The 17,040-nt window shown below is 38.1% G+C and overlaps 1 protein-coding gene across 5 annotated transcripts in view; it reads right to left on the bottom strand.

Moving 5' to 3' along the window:
* The window catches only part of DYRK1A (dual specificity tyrosine phosphorylation regulated kinase 1A), an 89,446-nt gene that overhangs the window by 21,892 nt on the left and 50,514 nt on the right, over nt 1-17,040 (bottom strand). For all 5 annotated transcript variants that reach the window (XM_075172651.1, XM_075172641.1, XM_075172654.1 and 2 more), the window contains one exon: nt 3,191-3,396. In XM_075172651.1, the coding sequence (XP_075028752.1) occupies nt 3,191-3,396 (206 nt within the window). The remainder of the gene's footprint in view (nt 1-3,190; nt 3,397-17,040) is intronic.

Genomic DNA, 17,040 nt, shown 5'->3' with positions numbered 1-17,040 from the left:
AAGGCAATTCGCCTAGGCAGAGCACCGCCTTGCAGTAACGCTGGCAATGCAGTGCGGCACTCTGGCCAGCAGATGGTGGCTGGAGCTCGGGAAAGAATTTTGCCTGGCGGTCCCGGCACAACCACCGCTGACCTTGGGAGACTCCCGCTTCATTGACCCGTCTGGCTACTGCATCAACAAGGTAATGGAGCACTCTCAGAAGCAAAGGGGCTGGCAGCTCGCTATTAATCAACTGTTGGAGCTTGCACCCAAATGGGCTACTTTTAGGCTGTTGAAACTGGTAGCACCAAAGCTGACCCAATCGTCTAGGCTGCTGAAGACCACTGTTGCGTTAGCAAATTCTGGGAAAGTAAAGCTCAGAGACCTAACTTCTCATCTGTTTGACTGGATGCAAGACATTGCATTAAAAGGATCTACCCCTTAAGAATTACACTTCCTGTATCTGCCAAAAGCCACCTTTTTTCTCCTCCTATTTTTCATGGCTATATTGGATCAATCTATCAAGCCTTCTACAACAGACACTCAGCCTATTCCTTTTGCTGCCCAAGTTAAAAACATGATCTTCTTAACTGTATGTACTTGAAAACATAGAAGTACGTCACCTGAAGAGAGTTTGCCATTACTGAAAGGCTAGTCTGGTGTTAGAAGCTTTCATAATAGACAAGTACATAACAACAGAAATGACTAGCGGTGGGATTCCAACAGAGGAATGAAACAACCACACAAGGATGGTTCATAAAATGATCTCTGCAAGAGTTTTTCAGAATTGACATATACAGGACAGAACTGCTTTTATCAAGGACAGAGAGAAACAAGTTGCAGCATATTCAAGGCAATACCTTGAATAAAAAGGATTCCTGTAGAAATGTCATAAAGAGAATCTGTAAGAGGTATGTATCATTTAGACTTGAAAACCTAGATGGCATGCAGATTACATCTGGAGCGAAAGGCAAGATGGTAGTCCACAGCAATGGAGAAATGTAAGACAGCACAGAGCCTTCAACAATAGAGGGTTGTGGGTTTTGTAAGAAGAAAAAAGAGTTACATTTTAATCAAGATGAACTGGAGCTGGCAAAAGAGCTAATGAAAGAGAAAGAACAAGAAAATTTTTTTGCACAGAGACAAGGTCTAGAACAGATGATCTGACTCACTAGCATAAAGATGTTAGCTGGATTTAGTTTTGCAGATAAGATTAACCAGAAGTGCAGTGCAAAGGCAAAAAGCCATGGAGACTCCCCAACAGAGGCTCATACAGAACCTCCATACCAACCTGGAATCTGGTAAGGAGAACCTTTTATGGGACTTGTTGATGGGAGAAGCACAAGAACTCAAAGGAGGAAAGAGTCACGAAAGACTTCAAAAAGCTGCCCATCATCAAAGTCAAGGGTGCTGGAAGCAGCTCACAAAGGATAAAGGAGTAACAATTCTGAGCTGCTTAGGCAGATGACTATAAAGACTTCAACGCAATTACAGTAAAACAGGAAGACAGAAGCTATAATGCAGAAAAAACAAGACGGAACTGGAAAAATAAAAACATTGATGCTATAAAATAGTGTTAGTGGTGCAAAGCCAGCTTGACTGCCGTTATCAAGGTAGCCAGCTGATCATTTCTTCATATGGATAACTTCCTGGAGCCAATCACAGCCTTTTCCCTACATTTACATCCTCATCTCAGTGGGCTGCATTCTTTGGTCAACAATTCTTGGCTATTCTCCGGCTTTCTATTATTCAGCTACCATTTTAAAGCCATTGTGACCACAAACAGCAACGGATGGTGATACATCCTGAAGTTCCTTGATCTTGCTTTTTGGTTTCAAAACATGAACAACTAAGCACTAATGTACACTAAAGCTCTCAAACGTGATGCCAGATTGTAACACTTAGGTAAGCACCTTGAAAGGTTTAAAGAACACAGCAATTTTTCTCAATTGGCAGACTGATTGACTAACCTCATTGTGGAGGTTTTGGGGGACCTTTAATCAAAAAAAAGTCACATAAAATAACTTTGTAGATTTCTAAAGCTAAATACTATTATATACGAGCAGATTTACTCTTCCTACTGAGTGGCTCTCATGAAAGTAAAAACATCCTTTGCCAGCTCCATTCACTTTGCCATTCTTTACAGAGTCCTAGTCATTACAGATCTCCAAATCCTAGTATCAAATACCCTGGCACTTAGTTTGACCATTCTCATCCTCTCTAATCCTTCCCTCTTTCTGCATAAGTGCCCTCCTACAGAGCAATACCAACAGAGCATCCCTTGATGGTACTGTAGATTTTTCTACAAAAGCCATCTTGAACAGAAGAACAGACCTGAATCTGGTAGCAGTAAAAAACTTCATTCTTGATCCTCTTTAAATGGAATATGCCTCATCAGCCTGCACCAAATTTTGAAGCTCTGACTTACAGACTTCTCGATTTTAAGCTTTGAAACCTATCTGCGTTCACATCTCCACAACCGGGCCGTGCCATTTTTAAGAAAGCAACCGAATTCTCTCTTACACAGGGCAATACTAGCTCTTGTGGCTAGCAACCTAGCACTACTAGTTAGGAAGCTATTTCAGCAGTTCTAGCAACTCAAAAGCAGTAAGGAAGAAACACTGATCTTGAACGCTCAAAAGCATCCATAATCATCATAATCCCTGTGTTCATTTTACCCCCTTGCAATAATAAGTAGTAAATTAGTTGTCGTAAAACCCTAATGATAGCATAGCTTTAGATTTTGCTTTTTTCAAAAAAAAAGCCTATCTTCCTTAATAAAATGTGTCTTTTCTGCAAACCTCTCTATTCCAAATACACTAAACAGTGACTTGACTCTGCATTAAAACACTGTCCATTAGAACAAGTAATAAAGCAATCACATTCTAACATCAAACAGCCCTTAAAAAAAAAAGCTATTATTAGACTCTCTTTCCAACTTTCCACTTGGACAATCTTTCTCCCCTCTCATCTCAAAAATGTTAGAACTAGAATAATCACAATAAATATGTACCAGATGTTTAAAAACAACTTCCAGAAACTTATTTGTCCACCCACCCTTGAAAAGTCAGGAGTTAAATTAGTTAAAAAAAAAAAAAAAACAAAAAACCAAACCACAAAAACATATGCCGTGATCCTGTAATTTATGGGTGTATAATATATTTAAAGAAAGACTTATTACATCTAAAATGACTTTTTTGTTATCACTTACCTGGTTTGTTAATGTTAGAGGTTGCTGAATCTGGTCAGCATATGATAAGGTAGAAACCTGTTGGTCATTTATGTTCTGCTGCCGACGATCACTGTACTGCTGATGCGAATGGGACATCTGTCCAGCCATCTGAAGGCCAGCAGCATGGAATGAAAACGATGGTGCAAGCCGAACAGATGAAGGTTTGCATGCTGAAGTCTCTCCTCCTGCAAAGACAATGTGAGTTTTTAACACAGTTAATGGCTTGAAAATATTTACCTCAGTTAGCCTCCATCTCCTAGCTTACAGAGCTTATAAACACTAACAGTTTCACCGTTTTAACATACACAAAGATTTTTCATACACAATGAACCCAGAAAACATCCTCATGTAAAGATACCCATTTAATTGTGACAAATTATTCATTAATCGTTTATTCCTATTTATCCTTAACATCCCTTTTCTAATATCTTCACCTATGTGTCATAACTCAATCAGAATTTGACACGGGTTATTTTCAAAGATACAAATTTTGTGTATGGATTCCATGAAAGCCAGAAAAACACACAAGTTCTGCCTTTCAAGGTTGGTCACAGCAACTTTCTGGACTGACTGTACCAAAAGAAAAGAAAAGCTGGTGCCCAGCCTCAGCAGCTCATCTTCCCTGGCCTCAATGTTTATGCCTTCCTACAACCTGCTTAGCTCACTAGCCTACATTTTTAACTTCTATCCTTCCTCCAACACCCACTGTACTTCAGCTCAGCTTCCTGACTCCTACTGCTGAGTTTCATCAAGCTATAGGTAGCAAGCACTGTAACTTGAATTAATTCCTTTTTGGGAAGGCGAAATCAGACTGCAAGAAGCAACTGCGAAGCAACTGCGAAGCAAGAGACAAACAAACACTTGGTGTCAAGTTGCAGGAGAATGGCAAACCGTGTGACCAAAGTACTAGATTCCATAACATCCTGAAAAATGCCGAATTCCACAGGCACAGAATCTGCCTCTAACCAGGACAGATCCCACACCTCTCAACTTTTGTTTCAGACATCCATCAGATGGCATTTAATTGGTTCATAGTCTACTTGTATTTTCACTGTCCTCTAACAGTGGAGGACAGATGAAAGTACAATGTGGTTTTCTTTGTTTGCTAATGAAAGTTTAGTATGTTCCACATTTAACATCCATTCTTTCGCTTTTTGCTGACTATGCCAAAGGGGGGAAATTCTCTAAATGGATGACCTGTTGGCACAACATAAGAGACAGAGCAGAATTGGGACAAGAAGCCAGGCACACTGAAGCCAACATTGCCACTGACGGAATACATGTGGAAGCAGAAGCTGAAATCTGGAAGCACAATTATTGGTAAAGATTAAATTTAGAAGCAAGATGTGAAATAATCAAGCACCTTAACCAGCAAGGGAAATTCCCATTTCCTTTACAATCAAAACCTTGCAAGAAAATATAATCAGTAGAAAACAGTAGATGAACACCGCCCATTAATTTGACTTTCTTAAAAATAACTGCTCAATTCGCCACCTATTCTAAATTAAGAAAAAATAAAATATTGAAAATGATACTGCACCATTGACTCAGCACCTGTCAGGGCAGTAGAACAACCATATGGGATGAAATCAAACACCATTTTACACGAAGATCATTTTAGAAAAATATATTCAACAAAAAAACGTCAAAATAATATTCAAACAGCTATAAATAAGAAAGCCTATATATAGTATAATCACTATTACTTTAAAAGGGGTGAAGTAAAATTGTACAGTGAAACACCCACTGACAGACCACTGGTGTTTTTCTCCAGTTTTACAATTTAGTACTACTAAAAGACTAACAGAACAAACTGCTCCAGAAAATGAACTGGTTGCCCACAAGCACCCACATATTTTCACAATATTTCATTAAATCTCCAAACATTTTACTTAAAAAAAAAAACACCACCAAAAAAATCCAAATCTTCATGAAGTAACTATGATATATGAAAACTTTTTTTGTGTACATTATGGTGCCTTTGGTAACATGATAAAGTATCCAGATGACCTTACAAACGGAAATCAAATAAAGAAATTCCTGACATAAAACCATTATAAGCTAAGTCAACTTAACTTTGCATAGAAAATTACTCTAACTCTTCTGCAAAACGTCCATTAAAAACTGCTTTGTGATTTTTAACACAAATACAGAACCTAGTAAGCTCTGAAAGTGAAACGGTCCTCCAACATTTAAAGATACTGTGAAAATATTAGTTAAATATCTGAGTGTAAACTTCTTAAATTACTTGCATATTTTTCTGTTTTCATTCCAAGTAACATCTTATGTTCACCTATGAATTGGGCAACAGATGGTCACCTTCTTTTTTAAATTTAAAATTATGTATTATGAACTTCACTAGTTCACATTTTAATACAGGGGGGAAATACATGCAAAGATTCTAATGCATCAGCTGATCTCTCTCAAAGATATCATGGTTCCTTTATATATTAACACATCTGTCACTTAGATTATGTAAAAACTGTATATAAATATATTTTTTTCTCCTCACTGTATTTTTTTAATATCTAAACCCCATTTTTACAGGAGAATCAGAGTTAATCTTCCATCTAAACAATATTTAAATCAGATAGTAAAAAAATACCATTAATTCTCAATTGTAGAGCCAATTACTTTAAAAGTTTTATTTCTCATATTTTTTTACCCCAGGCCATGGTTTCTTAATAGAATACTAGATATCTAGCAAATTAGATAACTTAATAAAAACAAATTTTATTTTAAAAAATTCTGCACTCACACATGTCCCTAAAAAAGCAGAAAGCTCACATATGTATACACAAGAATCCCGGTAGCATGGAGTTCTCATTTACAATTTGACTTCATAGCGTCTTCGGACACTCACTCAAAAGATCACAACAAATCTGAGGATAAACTGAATAATGCACTGCACTCACTTTTTTAGAAAAGGCAAAGAAGAAAAGTAGAAAAGGATTAGAAGTATAATTATGCCACAAAAGAACAGTCGTAATACTGATATTTCACTTCCGCTTTAAACTTTTGATGCCTGCACACCCTTTCTCTCCAGAGTCCACTAGCAAGGCAATGAGGCTGTAGTGTTCCTGGTCTTCCAAACTGATGACAGTCAGTTGGACCAACGCAGTTAATTCAAGAGTAACACCCCAAAAAAGAGAGCTTCGTAATTTATAACAAGGTGACTTGGACTGCAGAATCACAAAGAAAGTTTCTCTAAGAACCACAGTTTGACAAATAACTTACTTTATTCATCCAATGTAAAAATTTTTTGAAGATTCAATGTTTGTGATTAGCAAGCATTTACCTATGTGCTTGGAAGTAAGTCATACACAACCTATCATGTCAACATACATGACTAAAAATTGTATCCAACAAGAAACTTTTTATAAACCATTGTTCTTTGGTAGAAATATAAACAGATTTTACAGAGCAGCACTGAATCTTAGCAAAAGGGACATTATTAAACATAAGAGCCTGACTAGAGTCTCATAACTTGAAGTCTGTTACAAGTAGATGGATGGAGATTGGCTAGCTCACACCGCATGTTCTTATACCAAATAGAAAGGCATTTTAATAGTCTCTCTGAAGATGGTGGTATCAACCCTTAACCGTGTTAGCAATAAGCAAGAACTACTGGGGTCAAAAGTTTAAGAACTGTAACTACAGGCTCTAAAAGATCAGTAGCCAAGTAATTTTCATCTTTACGATTTCTTACTGTCACTGAAAGGGAGACACACGAGTTCACAGACTTCTCTTGCTGAAAGCAGCCTTAGCTATCAAAAAAACCAGGTAATGTTCAGGATATGGTCCCTGATGAAATACCTGCCCTTGCCACATTTCAGACTTTGTTTCATGATACCTGCAATTCTACCCCGGTACAACTAATCCCAAGAGAACACTCATAACTTACTATTATGAGCCAAGAAACACCTAATGACATGTAGGAAGAAATGAGGGAAGAAAGAAGAATTGGCTAGAAGAGCAATCCTGACCGCCTTTAGTTTTAGGCCGAGGAGTCAGTCAGCTATAGAAACAGGAACATTTGTGTACATCCATTTTAATTGACATTCACAAAACCCCTGGTGGCTGAAGTTCATTTGGAGAACTCTAGACATTCAAAGAAGTAAGTGATCTACTGACCACCATGGGAGTACTAAAATCCACAGGAGCTCGTTACCATGCCACATCCGTAACTTCTACAGGATAGAAATATCTAAGGAACAAGGTCTAGTCAATCATCAATCTTCCCTTCTAACCACTGTAAGTTCAACTGATTACATATTGTGAAGCACGTTGGGAAGGAAACAAAGTGACAGAAAACAAAAAGTGTGCCAAGATCTCTGTGCATGAAGTACATTAAGGGAAGAGATTACAGATTGGGAGTGGGTAGAATTATCTTACGAATGGGCCTTACCTAATGTGTTAGTTCACAGAATGGCATAAAAATACAGAGTTTTATGTATGTTTACAGTTTAAATTTTTACAGCTTACAACAAACATTCATTTGCCTGTGATGAGATTAAACCAGAACTTGTCATAAAGAAGGTCCAACTATAGAAGGCATCCCTTATTTCAGCCTTAAGAGCTTATGTCCCTCTTCTCCTACAGTCATGAATGTAACAGCTCTTTTGAAGTGAAGCTCTTCAGAACACTCTATTTCATTAGTGACATTCCATATGCCATAATATAAGTAAAATATAAATGGTAACAATAGTAACTTCTTGACTTTTGTAAATTTACTGTCTCTGGAAAGTAACAAGTGAGGAAGAAGTGAGGATTAATAAAATGCTACACTATTGTACGAGCAAACCACTGTAACTATAAGTGGAAGAAAATGTTTAAAAGGGGACCAACGGCATAAATGTGATGATAGAGAAAACTTAAATTATAACCTCAAAAGAGGTTCATAACTCAGAACTATCTGAAAATACAGATACTGCAAAAATGGATTGCCCTATCATATGGAAGAAGGTAAGGTGTATTTCTTTATAGCATCATCTTAACACAATGGAAGAACATAAGTTCAAGAATATATTTCTTTATTTGGTGAGGATGGGAAATACTTCCCTCATTCAAAATAGGTTTGTTTGAAATGAATTTTCCAAGCATCAAAGAAATTAGCAACTCAAAGTAGAAAAATACTTGAGATGGTAGTTATTGAACAGTCTATAAATGAACTACAGTTGGTTTAACATAGAAAATTTTTGTACAATTTTGCATAGATTTTTAAAAACTCAATGCGGTTTCAAAATTCAGTTTCCTACCTCATTCATTTTAGATTCTGTTATTCCCATTTTGACATCAGTCTACATAACTCATTTAAACATTACCTCCTCCCAAAAAAAGTATCATAAGGTAACCAAGTGGCGCAATGCATTGCTGGCCTCCTCCTTTCAACATAAAACAAGGCACAAATATTCACTGATTGACTGTAAAGAGTTGCAGGTGACAGTGTGCCACCCCAAGAGTGGATCACTGTTTCTGAAAAAATTTGTGTATTGTTGTCATTTAAATTTGGTATCTAAGAATATGAAAATTTCAACTGAAGCTTTCCCTACAGCTGGGCCATTGTAAAGTCTACTCTCTGAACAAGACTGACTGATGTCTCATAAAACTGGAAGCCATGCTACAGCCTTTCCCACAGTCACTGACTGAGCACTGGCACAGCTTGCCCAGAGAAGCTGTGGATAACACATCCTGTGAGATACTCAAAACCCAACTGGGCACAGTCCTGGGCAACCAGCTCTATGTGGCCCTGCTTGAGCAGGGGGAGGTGTGACGTCCAGAGGCCTCTTCCAGCCTCAACGGTTCTGTGATTCTGTGCCACAAATGTCGGCACAAAGTAAGTGACAAGATTTCTCTCTTTGAATCAAGGAGTTGTTAGATCAGTACTCTGTCATGTGGGACTGCATCTGAAAATCCCCATAGCAATTAGATAGTTTCTTTGCAATTCTGTCACCCAACTCATTAAATATATACTCTGCTTCTCAATGTATGTATGTGACTCTTTGTCTCTCTGCCACAGTTCTACCAAAGTATTCTGTTTAGGTATACTCATAATGAAGGATAAAGAAGGAGACAAACTCAGACATTAAAATCATTAGAACATTAAAAGAAGTGACATTTCCTTAGTATTTCTTCACACCTACTTACCTCACAATTAAAAATTAAAACCAAAGAAGGACCATTGTAACACTTCTGACCATTTGAGTTATACAAGCTAGCCTTCAAGACTGACAAAAGCATCTTCCAGTGCAGCCATTGATCTTGATTCTCTACTTGATAACATAACCTTTGCAACAGCCTTGAAAATACTTCACTGTCTATTGACTGTTGTGCAAGATGAATCAGGTAAAAGCAGTGAAAGTCACACCAGCATTCTATTTCATACTTTTAAAAGTTCAAAGGTAGTCATTCCCCATGTCTGAGAACTTACCACTAACTTGCTATGTGCGTAACTTACTTCTTTTAAAATTATAACAACTTCATAGCCCCTTCTGTACCTAAGTCCCCTGCATCTGGCTTCCAGGCAGTGATGACTACTTCCGCAGAACACTTTGGCTGTTTCCTAATAATGTCACTGTCCCCATTTTCCTACCTATTTGTTCAACTCGGCTCAAAGAAGAGGCAGAATTTCTTATTGGATCCATAAATTAAAGACCAGTAAAGTACAGCACAATAGCATTTAACTGGCAGAAATAATACAGAACTAAATTGGAATCAGTGGCAATATTCCTCGGGGATTTATCCTGGACTGTGAGGTCATCTCATTTTGAAGTACAAAACTTTCTCCTCTGCACAACTCATCTTCTTTCATTCTCTTGGCATTGCTAGTACTTTTCTTCCTGTTCTTCAACATTTTCTCTGTAATTTGACCCTGAACGTTTTGAGCTTCCTTTCACCTCCTATCCCTCCTGCCCCTCCACCCTTTCCCTGTTCTCTCTCTGCTATCTACTATTTGGGCCATTCAGCAATGTGCAGAGGTGGTCCATCTCAGTGATATGTTCGCAGTTGAACGAGAATCTTCCAGAAAATATGACCAGAGAATAAAAGTGTGAACTGTATCATTCACCACAATGGGTATTCTCATTTCCACACTTAAGAGTTCAAGAGCTTGTGGGCCTACACCACACACCAAGTATGGTAGTTCTTAGTACTGCATATGACTGCTTCAGTCTTCAAATCTTTTTATTTCCAATCCCTGATATGCCACCACAGATTAAGGTATCCACCTTCCTGTTAATTTTTTTTTCTGTATTCAAATCACTGAATGTGAAAACAGCCAAATGTCTTCTCAAAGAAAATCCTATATTAGTTGAGGAACGGCTCAGCCCTCTTCCTTCATACAAGATCCACATTTTTTTGCAAAGTTAATCGTTTTGCAGAGTTCTGGTCAACCTTGTTTTTCAAAATCCATGCTTGGAAATGTTCTCAGTACCAATGAGCGTTATGATATCTCAGCTATGACGTTGAGTATACCTCTAAGAAACGAGTCTGGAAAAGTGAGAAGACTGATCTCTGCATTGCTTTAATACCCAACCACCTCTGCACTGTATTAGCACTTCCTAAAACAGACAGTGAGCAATTAGCAATAGAGACAAACACTTCTATCTTGAGAACTCTCTGTTCAAATAAACCCACATTTAAGACAAGTTAGATCTACCCGAGTTCTGCCTAAGCATAATAAATGTTAAGCACTGGGGATTTTAGAGTTTAGAACAATCATCTTTTAAGCAATAAGCAAATGCCAACCTGAACTCTAAGTGAACTACTGCTCTACTGAAACACTGCTTTGCCTATTGTCCTCATGCACTGTATTTAAAATGACTGCATGAGAATGTGAAGGTACATGGACTTCACTCAGCTTGCTCTGGAATGAGGAAAGCTGAGAGAACCCAGGGAACAAAGGGAAATTACCTGCAGCAGCTACTGTAAAACAAACAACTCCGTTATAAATATCCCACACTAGTTCCTCCTCTGGAGGAACTATATTATTGTGGAGGAATTACATTATTAAGCATGGCTACTTCAGAAGCTATTCTACAATAACTATTCAGTCAACTTCCCTGCACAGAAATGCCAAACGCTACTTTCTCTCAAAGCAAAATTAAGTCCTGAACTTAGAAACAACAATCCTCTCAAGTCCTGTTCACTAGGCAAATACATCCAGCCCACTGAATCCGCCTGCTTGTGCTCTTTCCCAATGGACAGAGCTGCAGAGAAGACGAAGTGCTTAGAAGGTGACATCAAATTACTTCTGGGTTCCATCTTTCCCAACAGTTTGCAGACCTTTGACATGACTTGCCTGTCACGTGTCCGGTCATATGGCAGAGATGGAGCAAGAAACCTGGAGAAAAGACGGGCCAAGAGTAGGTTTCCTTAACTGTTCTGACATGGTTGTGCCTGTTTTGGCTATACTCTTCCCTGGATGAGCTGCAGGAGGAGGTGGACTTTGGACAGGACTTGCATGCATGTGCTTTATTGTTCTTGTGCAGTAAGCTCTGTTCCCAGGGGACACTAGTTCCCTCTACTGTAGAAATACAGTGGCTAAGACCTGTGACAGGTAGAGGTTGTGGTATGTATCTCTCCCTAGCCACATCAAAAATCTGGTACCAGAAAGACTAAATGCCACTGCTTACTGTAATCCTCCCACGAGAAGAAAAAGAAATTTCTAAAACTCATGAGCAACTTACAATTTAATCCACTGGCAACACTATATAAATCTATATTTCATTAACATATAAATATTACTTTGAGTATACTCTGGAGAATCTTAGAACTAAGAAAATTTTGTGAACGTGAAACTACTTTTTTAATAAATTAAGCCCAAGATTGCCAAAATTCTCAGCTAAAATCTAGAGGAAACACAAGTACTCTAACTTTCAAAGTCAAAATCTTAAGCTCTATGAGAACTCTGCTTTCACATTTCTGTTCTTGAGAAGCAGGCTGCCTAAGAGCACCTCTGAAAAAAACCTACAACCCCACAAATAAACAGTGAGAACTGAACCCATGTACAGACCTTCACATAGACGAGAAGCCTCCACCTAGGTATACACTGGACTGAAAGAACATTAAAATTGAAGTGTACTGTGCACAGAAGTTAGGAGACACCAGAACACTTCCACAGTTTTAATTTAGTGCCTCTATGTAAATAAGTTATGATACTATTTAGTTACATGAATAGCCTATTTATTTTAAGGGACAGAATGGAAGTAGCGCTCACTGAATAGGTTGCCATACAATAGATCTTTTTATTTTCATTGTATTTAACATAATATCCCTTGACACTCCTCAGACTGTGCTCCAAATAAAATTATTACTGTCTGGATGTATATTCTATAGAGTAGTCATTGGTTTTGTATCCATGTAATTCACAAACAACAATTTCCTTTGGCAATATTCTTACGAGCCTGGATTTTACCCTGTTCTGCAGAAAAACAGGGAGACACAGGATAAACACAAAAGGGTTCCATGATTTTAAATTTCTAATTTTGTATATATAGAATTTAAAAGACTTTATAAAGACAAGGAATACATACTAGTAAGTAAATCTTTGTTTTACAGAGCTCCACAGACGAGCAGCTTTACAGGTTAGGTTTCACGAATTTGGGAAAAGCAAACCAAATGAGAGAGGTTTGAAATGGATGTTCATTTCTGCTTGCAAACAAAACCAAACACGAAGGGGTACTTGATTCGTGTTGGACTAAGGACTGAAAAGTAACATAGTTCTTTCAAGTAATGGGGCATAACACAGGAATGACTCATGTATCAAACCAAAGATCCATTCAAATCAGTGTCCTGTCTCTGAAAGTGGCCAACAACAGTCATCTTGGAAGAGAACAGGGCAAGCATACAGCAGCAGGTGCCTGGCATATTCATCTAGTCTCCAGCCCAGGAATTACATGAAGCAGAGTCTTTGTGATTAACGTGTATATATACACATATAGCATGCATCCTTTTCTTCCATGGACTTTCTGAACCACTTTCTGCATTTCAGCTTTTAGCATCCAGAAGATCCCATGGCAAAAGACTCCACAGCTTACTCACAGGCGGCATTAAGCACCACCTCCTTTTGTTTGTTGTGAACTTGCCTTTTACATCTGATGGCCTCTGCTGAATAGTAACAAAAATTAAGGCTGCCCTCCTGCAAAGAGGCAATGATACTGACATGAAGAAATGAATGAGAGGCTTCACATCAGCAACTTTGTTTATTCTACTGTTGGGTGATTGGTTGTTTTTTTTTTTAAGCTCCTTTTTGACACACTGCCTTCATGTGATCCTCCAAGAGAGGATATTCTTGTATTTGGAGAAGAAGAAACATTCTCAACTGTGTAACACTGCCTTCATGTGATCCTCCAAGAGAGGATATTCTAGTATTTAGAGAAGAAGAAACATTCTCAACTGTGCAACTGTATACAACGCCAACATATTTATTATTGAAGGTTTTATCTTCTTCTAATACACATTTAATATTCTTCAGAAGTTTTCATACCACATTGCAACTCTGTCCACCTCTTCATCATAAACCTGTTGCTTGAGAAACACTGGTCAAATTCAAATAGTCTGGCTGATGATTCAGCCCAACATGGTAATTATATTATGCCAAATGAGTAAGTGAAACCGAACAGCTGAGCAATCAATACTTAATTACTGAATATTTAATAAACCATATTTAAAGAAGAGGACTAACTTTTGCATTAAAACTGACAAAAATTAAAATTTTATTAAAAATTTCAAAAGAATAAAACACTCATTTTTCAGAGGACACCAATGCTGGTAAAAATGTGCCAAGGCTTGGGTTCTGATACTTGTTTTTTCTCTCCCCCTACAAATTTATGTTTATTTTATGATTTTATGCAATTCTTCTACGGTTATGCGGTTTGTAAGTTTTCTAATTCAATGAAAAGCCTGCCATTTAAAAAGAGGGAATATAAAGACGGGGAAAATGGAGATCTACCTTTTTTATGATCACGGTGAAAGTTCATAACAGCTCTTAAAACAGAAACAAAGAATGAGGTGTGAATATTATTCCAAACAAAGGTTTAAAACCAACTACTTAATTCCAACTATGTAAGTGTATTTAATCTAGGTGAAAGGCCCACACCTATCCTTCAGTTCCCCGTGCAACCTATGAAAAACACAAATACAAATAGAAAACACTGTTTATACAGAAAGTTCTGTCAAATTCAGTAAGTAAAAAAAGCGTTAAGGAGAAAAATACTTTATAAGTCATGGTAATCTCATAATACAGGCAACAGAAATTTAGTGACATAAAGTTTAAATTGACATGATTTTATGAAAGTCGTTCCATTACACATGCTATAAAAGAATCTCTACACTCACATTTCAGAAGGCTTCAAGCAAACGCCACTTCAAGTACACACAAAGTATATTTTATCTTCATTTTTAGCTTCTAAAGTGCACTAGAAATCACCAAGTTTCCCTACTGAAAGGAAACGTTTGCTTTATTCAAGAGCAATTAGATTTACCTCTGCTGTCAGTTTTCTGAAGGGTTTACAAAACAGTCGAAAAATTAAAATTCCACCAAAGTAAAAATCAGATTTAATCATAGGCTGCTTTTTAACAGTAAGCTTTGGTCTTCACGATGAGTGCATCTTGTAAATGGTTGCAGCCTATCACTCATCTGAACTCATGCGCTCCAATGTTTAGTTGAAAAAACAAAACTTGTTTAGTCCGAAGTATAAGCATTAAATCATGAAAATGCTGTCTGTTCTTTTGGTATTAAAGTACCAACTAATCCAAATTTGTAAAAATTAAAAAAATATTTTGTGCACAGATGTTTTTCAAAAAATATTTCACAAAACATAGTTGTCAAATGGAACCACTTTTACCAAAATTCCAATTCCAGCTGAACTCAAAGGATTCCAAATCTCCTGGCACCAGGATTATACCTGATCAAAAATATGCCAGTGAAAGTAATTTCCACTTTACTAGTAAATGCTAGGTGGTATCAAACCTCAGACATATACTGATACTTACGCTAAGGGAATGGGTGAGCGGGGGAAAAAAAAAAAAAGAAAAGAACACGGAACCTGTGTAGATGGATTTACTCAAATAATTCATTAACCTTACAGTCAGTTTTACTGAGTTGGACAGAAAGAATGTGAGTAGTTATGCAAAGAAAGCCCACAATTCCGACAGCTAAGGAAGACAGAGGGAGGGACTGGGGAAGAGGACTGAAGAAGGTAAACTAATTCATGACTGAACAGGAGAAAAAACGGGTTTGGAAAGCAGCAAAAAAAGAAACAGATGCAGATTTAAGCAACAAAAATATTTTAAGATCAGATTTCCCAATATTCTTAGGCAGGAATGATACACAGGACAGAAAAAAATCCAGACTCAACTGTTACAGCCAAGGTGGGGTTTGGTTTTTTGGTGTGGGGTTTTTTTGGTTTTGGGTTTGTTGTTTTGGTTTGGTTTTTTTTTTGGGGGGGGAGGGGGGGACATATATGAATACACCATTTTTAAGAGGCAAGTGTGTGTTCTAGAAATAGATTATTCTATATTCACACCAGCTACAGATACTTATCTCAGATACAGAGGTTATTGCATTTTAGGAAGTACCCATATTAAAGCTGACTTTATTAACGTTCCATAGCCATGCTTTCTGCATGCTTTTCTGGTTACTTCAATACAAGGCACTTTAATGTTAAAAAAAAAAAAAAAAAAAAAAATGGAGAAAGAGCGAGAACAGTCCTCTTCCGTCTACACAGCACTCTTTCCTGGTTTCAAGCTATTCCAGTGAAGATTTTTTTTTTTTTAATTAACATGGTCTATATATACACACATTTTTTAATATACATATACGCACATAGGTACACACACACACATATATACATTCACACGGCCAACAGAGAGAGAGGGCGAGACTGAACAGCAATTAAATCCTCCTTTCGCTTCTGTTCTAAAATCTGTGCCTGCCCGCAGTACGCGGGCACTGCTGCAGATCATTAACTGCTCATTTATCAACGCCGCTCACCAGGCAACACAATGCAGCAGAACAGCGCGCGGAAACCACCCCGGACCCCAGCAACAGCGGGTAATTAGCATAGCCTACCACTAAAACCCCGCCGCCTGATTGGGCGAGTTCGTCAGCCAAGTGGCCAATCAAAGGGGGCTATGCAAATCGCAGCCCTCAGTTGCCAGGGCAGAGCTGCTGCCTATTGTCCAATCGGAAAACGAGCAATAAACAAGAAATGCGATTGAGCTTTGTCACATTTTCAAGTTGCTGTTAACACTTTCAAGTTTAAAGCAAAATTAGCTCCATCTACCAAGGATTAGACTCATGTTCTACATTTCACCCCCACAGCAAGGGCAGGGCAATGCAGTAATGATACGCGGGGATTACGGCTCAGCGCTGCATTAGGATTTAAACTTCCCCTCCCGCAAAACGGCTGGGCTGCGGGGCGGCCTGCAGGACGCCTGTGCAGGGCCGGGAGGGTAGAACCGCCGAGGGACATCGCTCTCAAGGCGGAGATCTCGCTGCTGAAATTCTTCAGAGGGTTTTACACAACAGTTAGAGCAGGACAGTTCCCTTCCACTGGCCAAGTCAGATCACCTTATAAAATCGTATGGGCTGCTACGCTGTATCAGACAGTACGTCCTACTTACCCCCTTTTTCACAGGTACGAAATTTCTCTTTGTTTTTAAGGAAGAGGAAGAAGACTAAAGAGAGAACTGCCTTCATTATTTACCCCACTGACAGATTTCAAGTAAATGAGTTTCAGTTCATTTGACCAAGCTGAACCACCAATAAAGACAACACAAGAAACTGAAGCATCTGATGAGAAATAAGCAATTTTTTCCCACCAATT

The sequence above is a fragment of the Calonectris borealis genome, chromosome 1 (assembly GCF_964195595.1).
Source record: "Calonectris borealis chromosome 1, bCalBor7.hap1.2, whole genome shotgun sequence".
Lineage (NCBI taxonomy): Eukaryota > Metazoa > Chordata > Aves > Procellariiformes > Procellariidae > Calonectris > Calonectris borealis.
The sequence above is the reverse complement of the archived record's forward strand: the minus strand, read 5'-3'. Positions and strand labels throughout refer to the sequence as shown.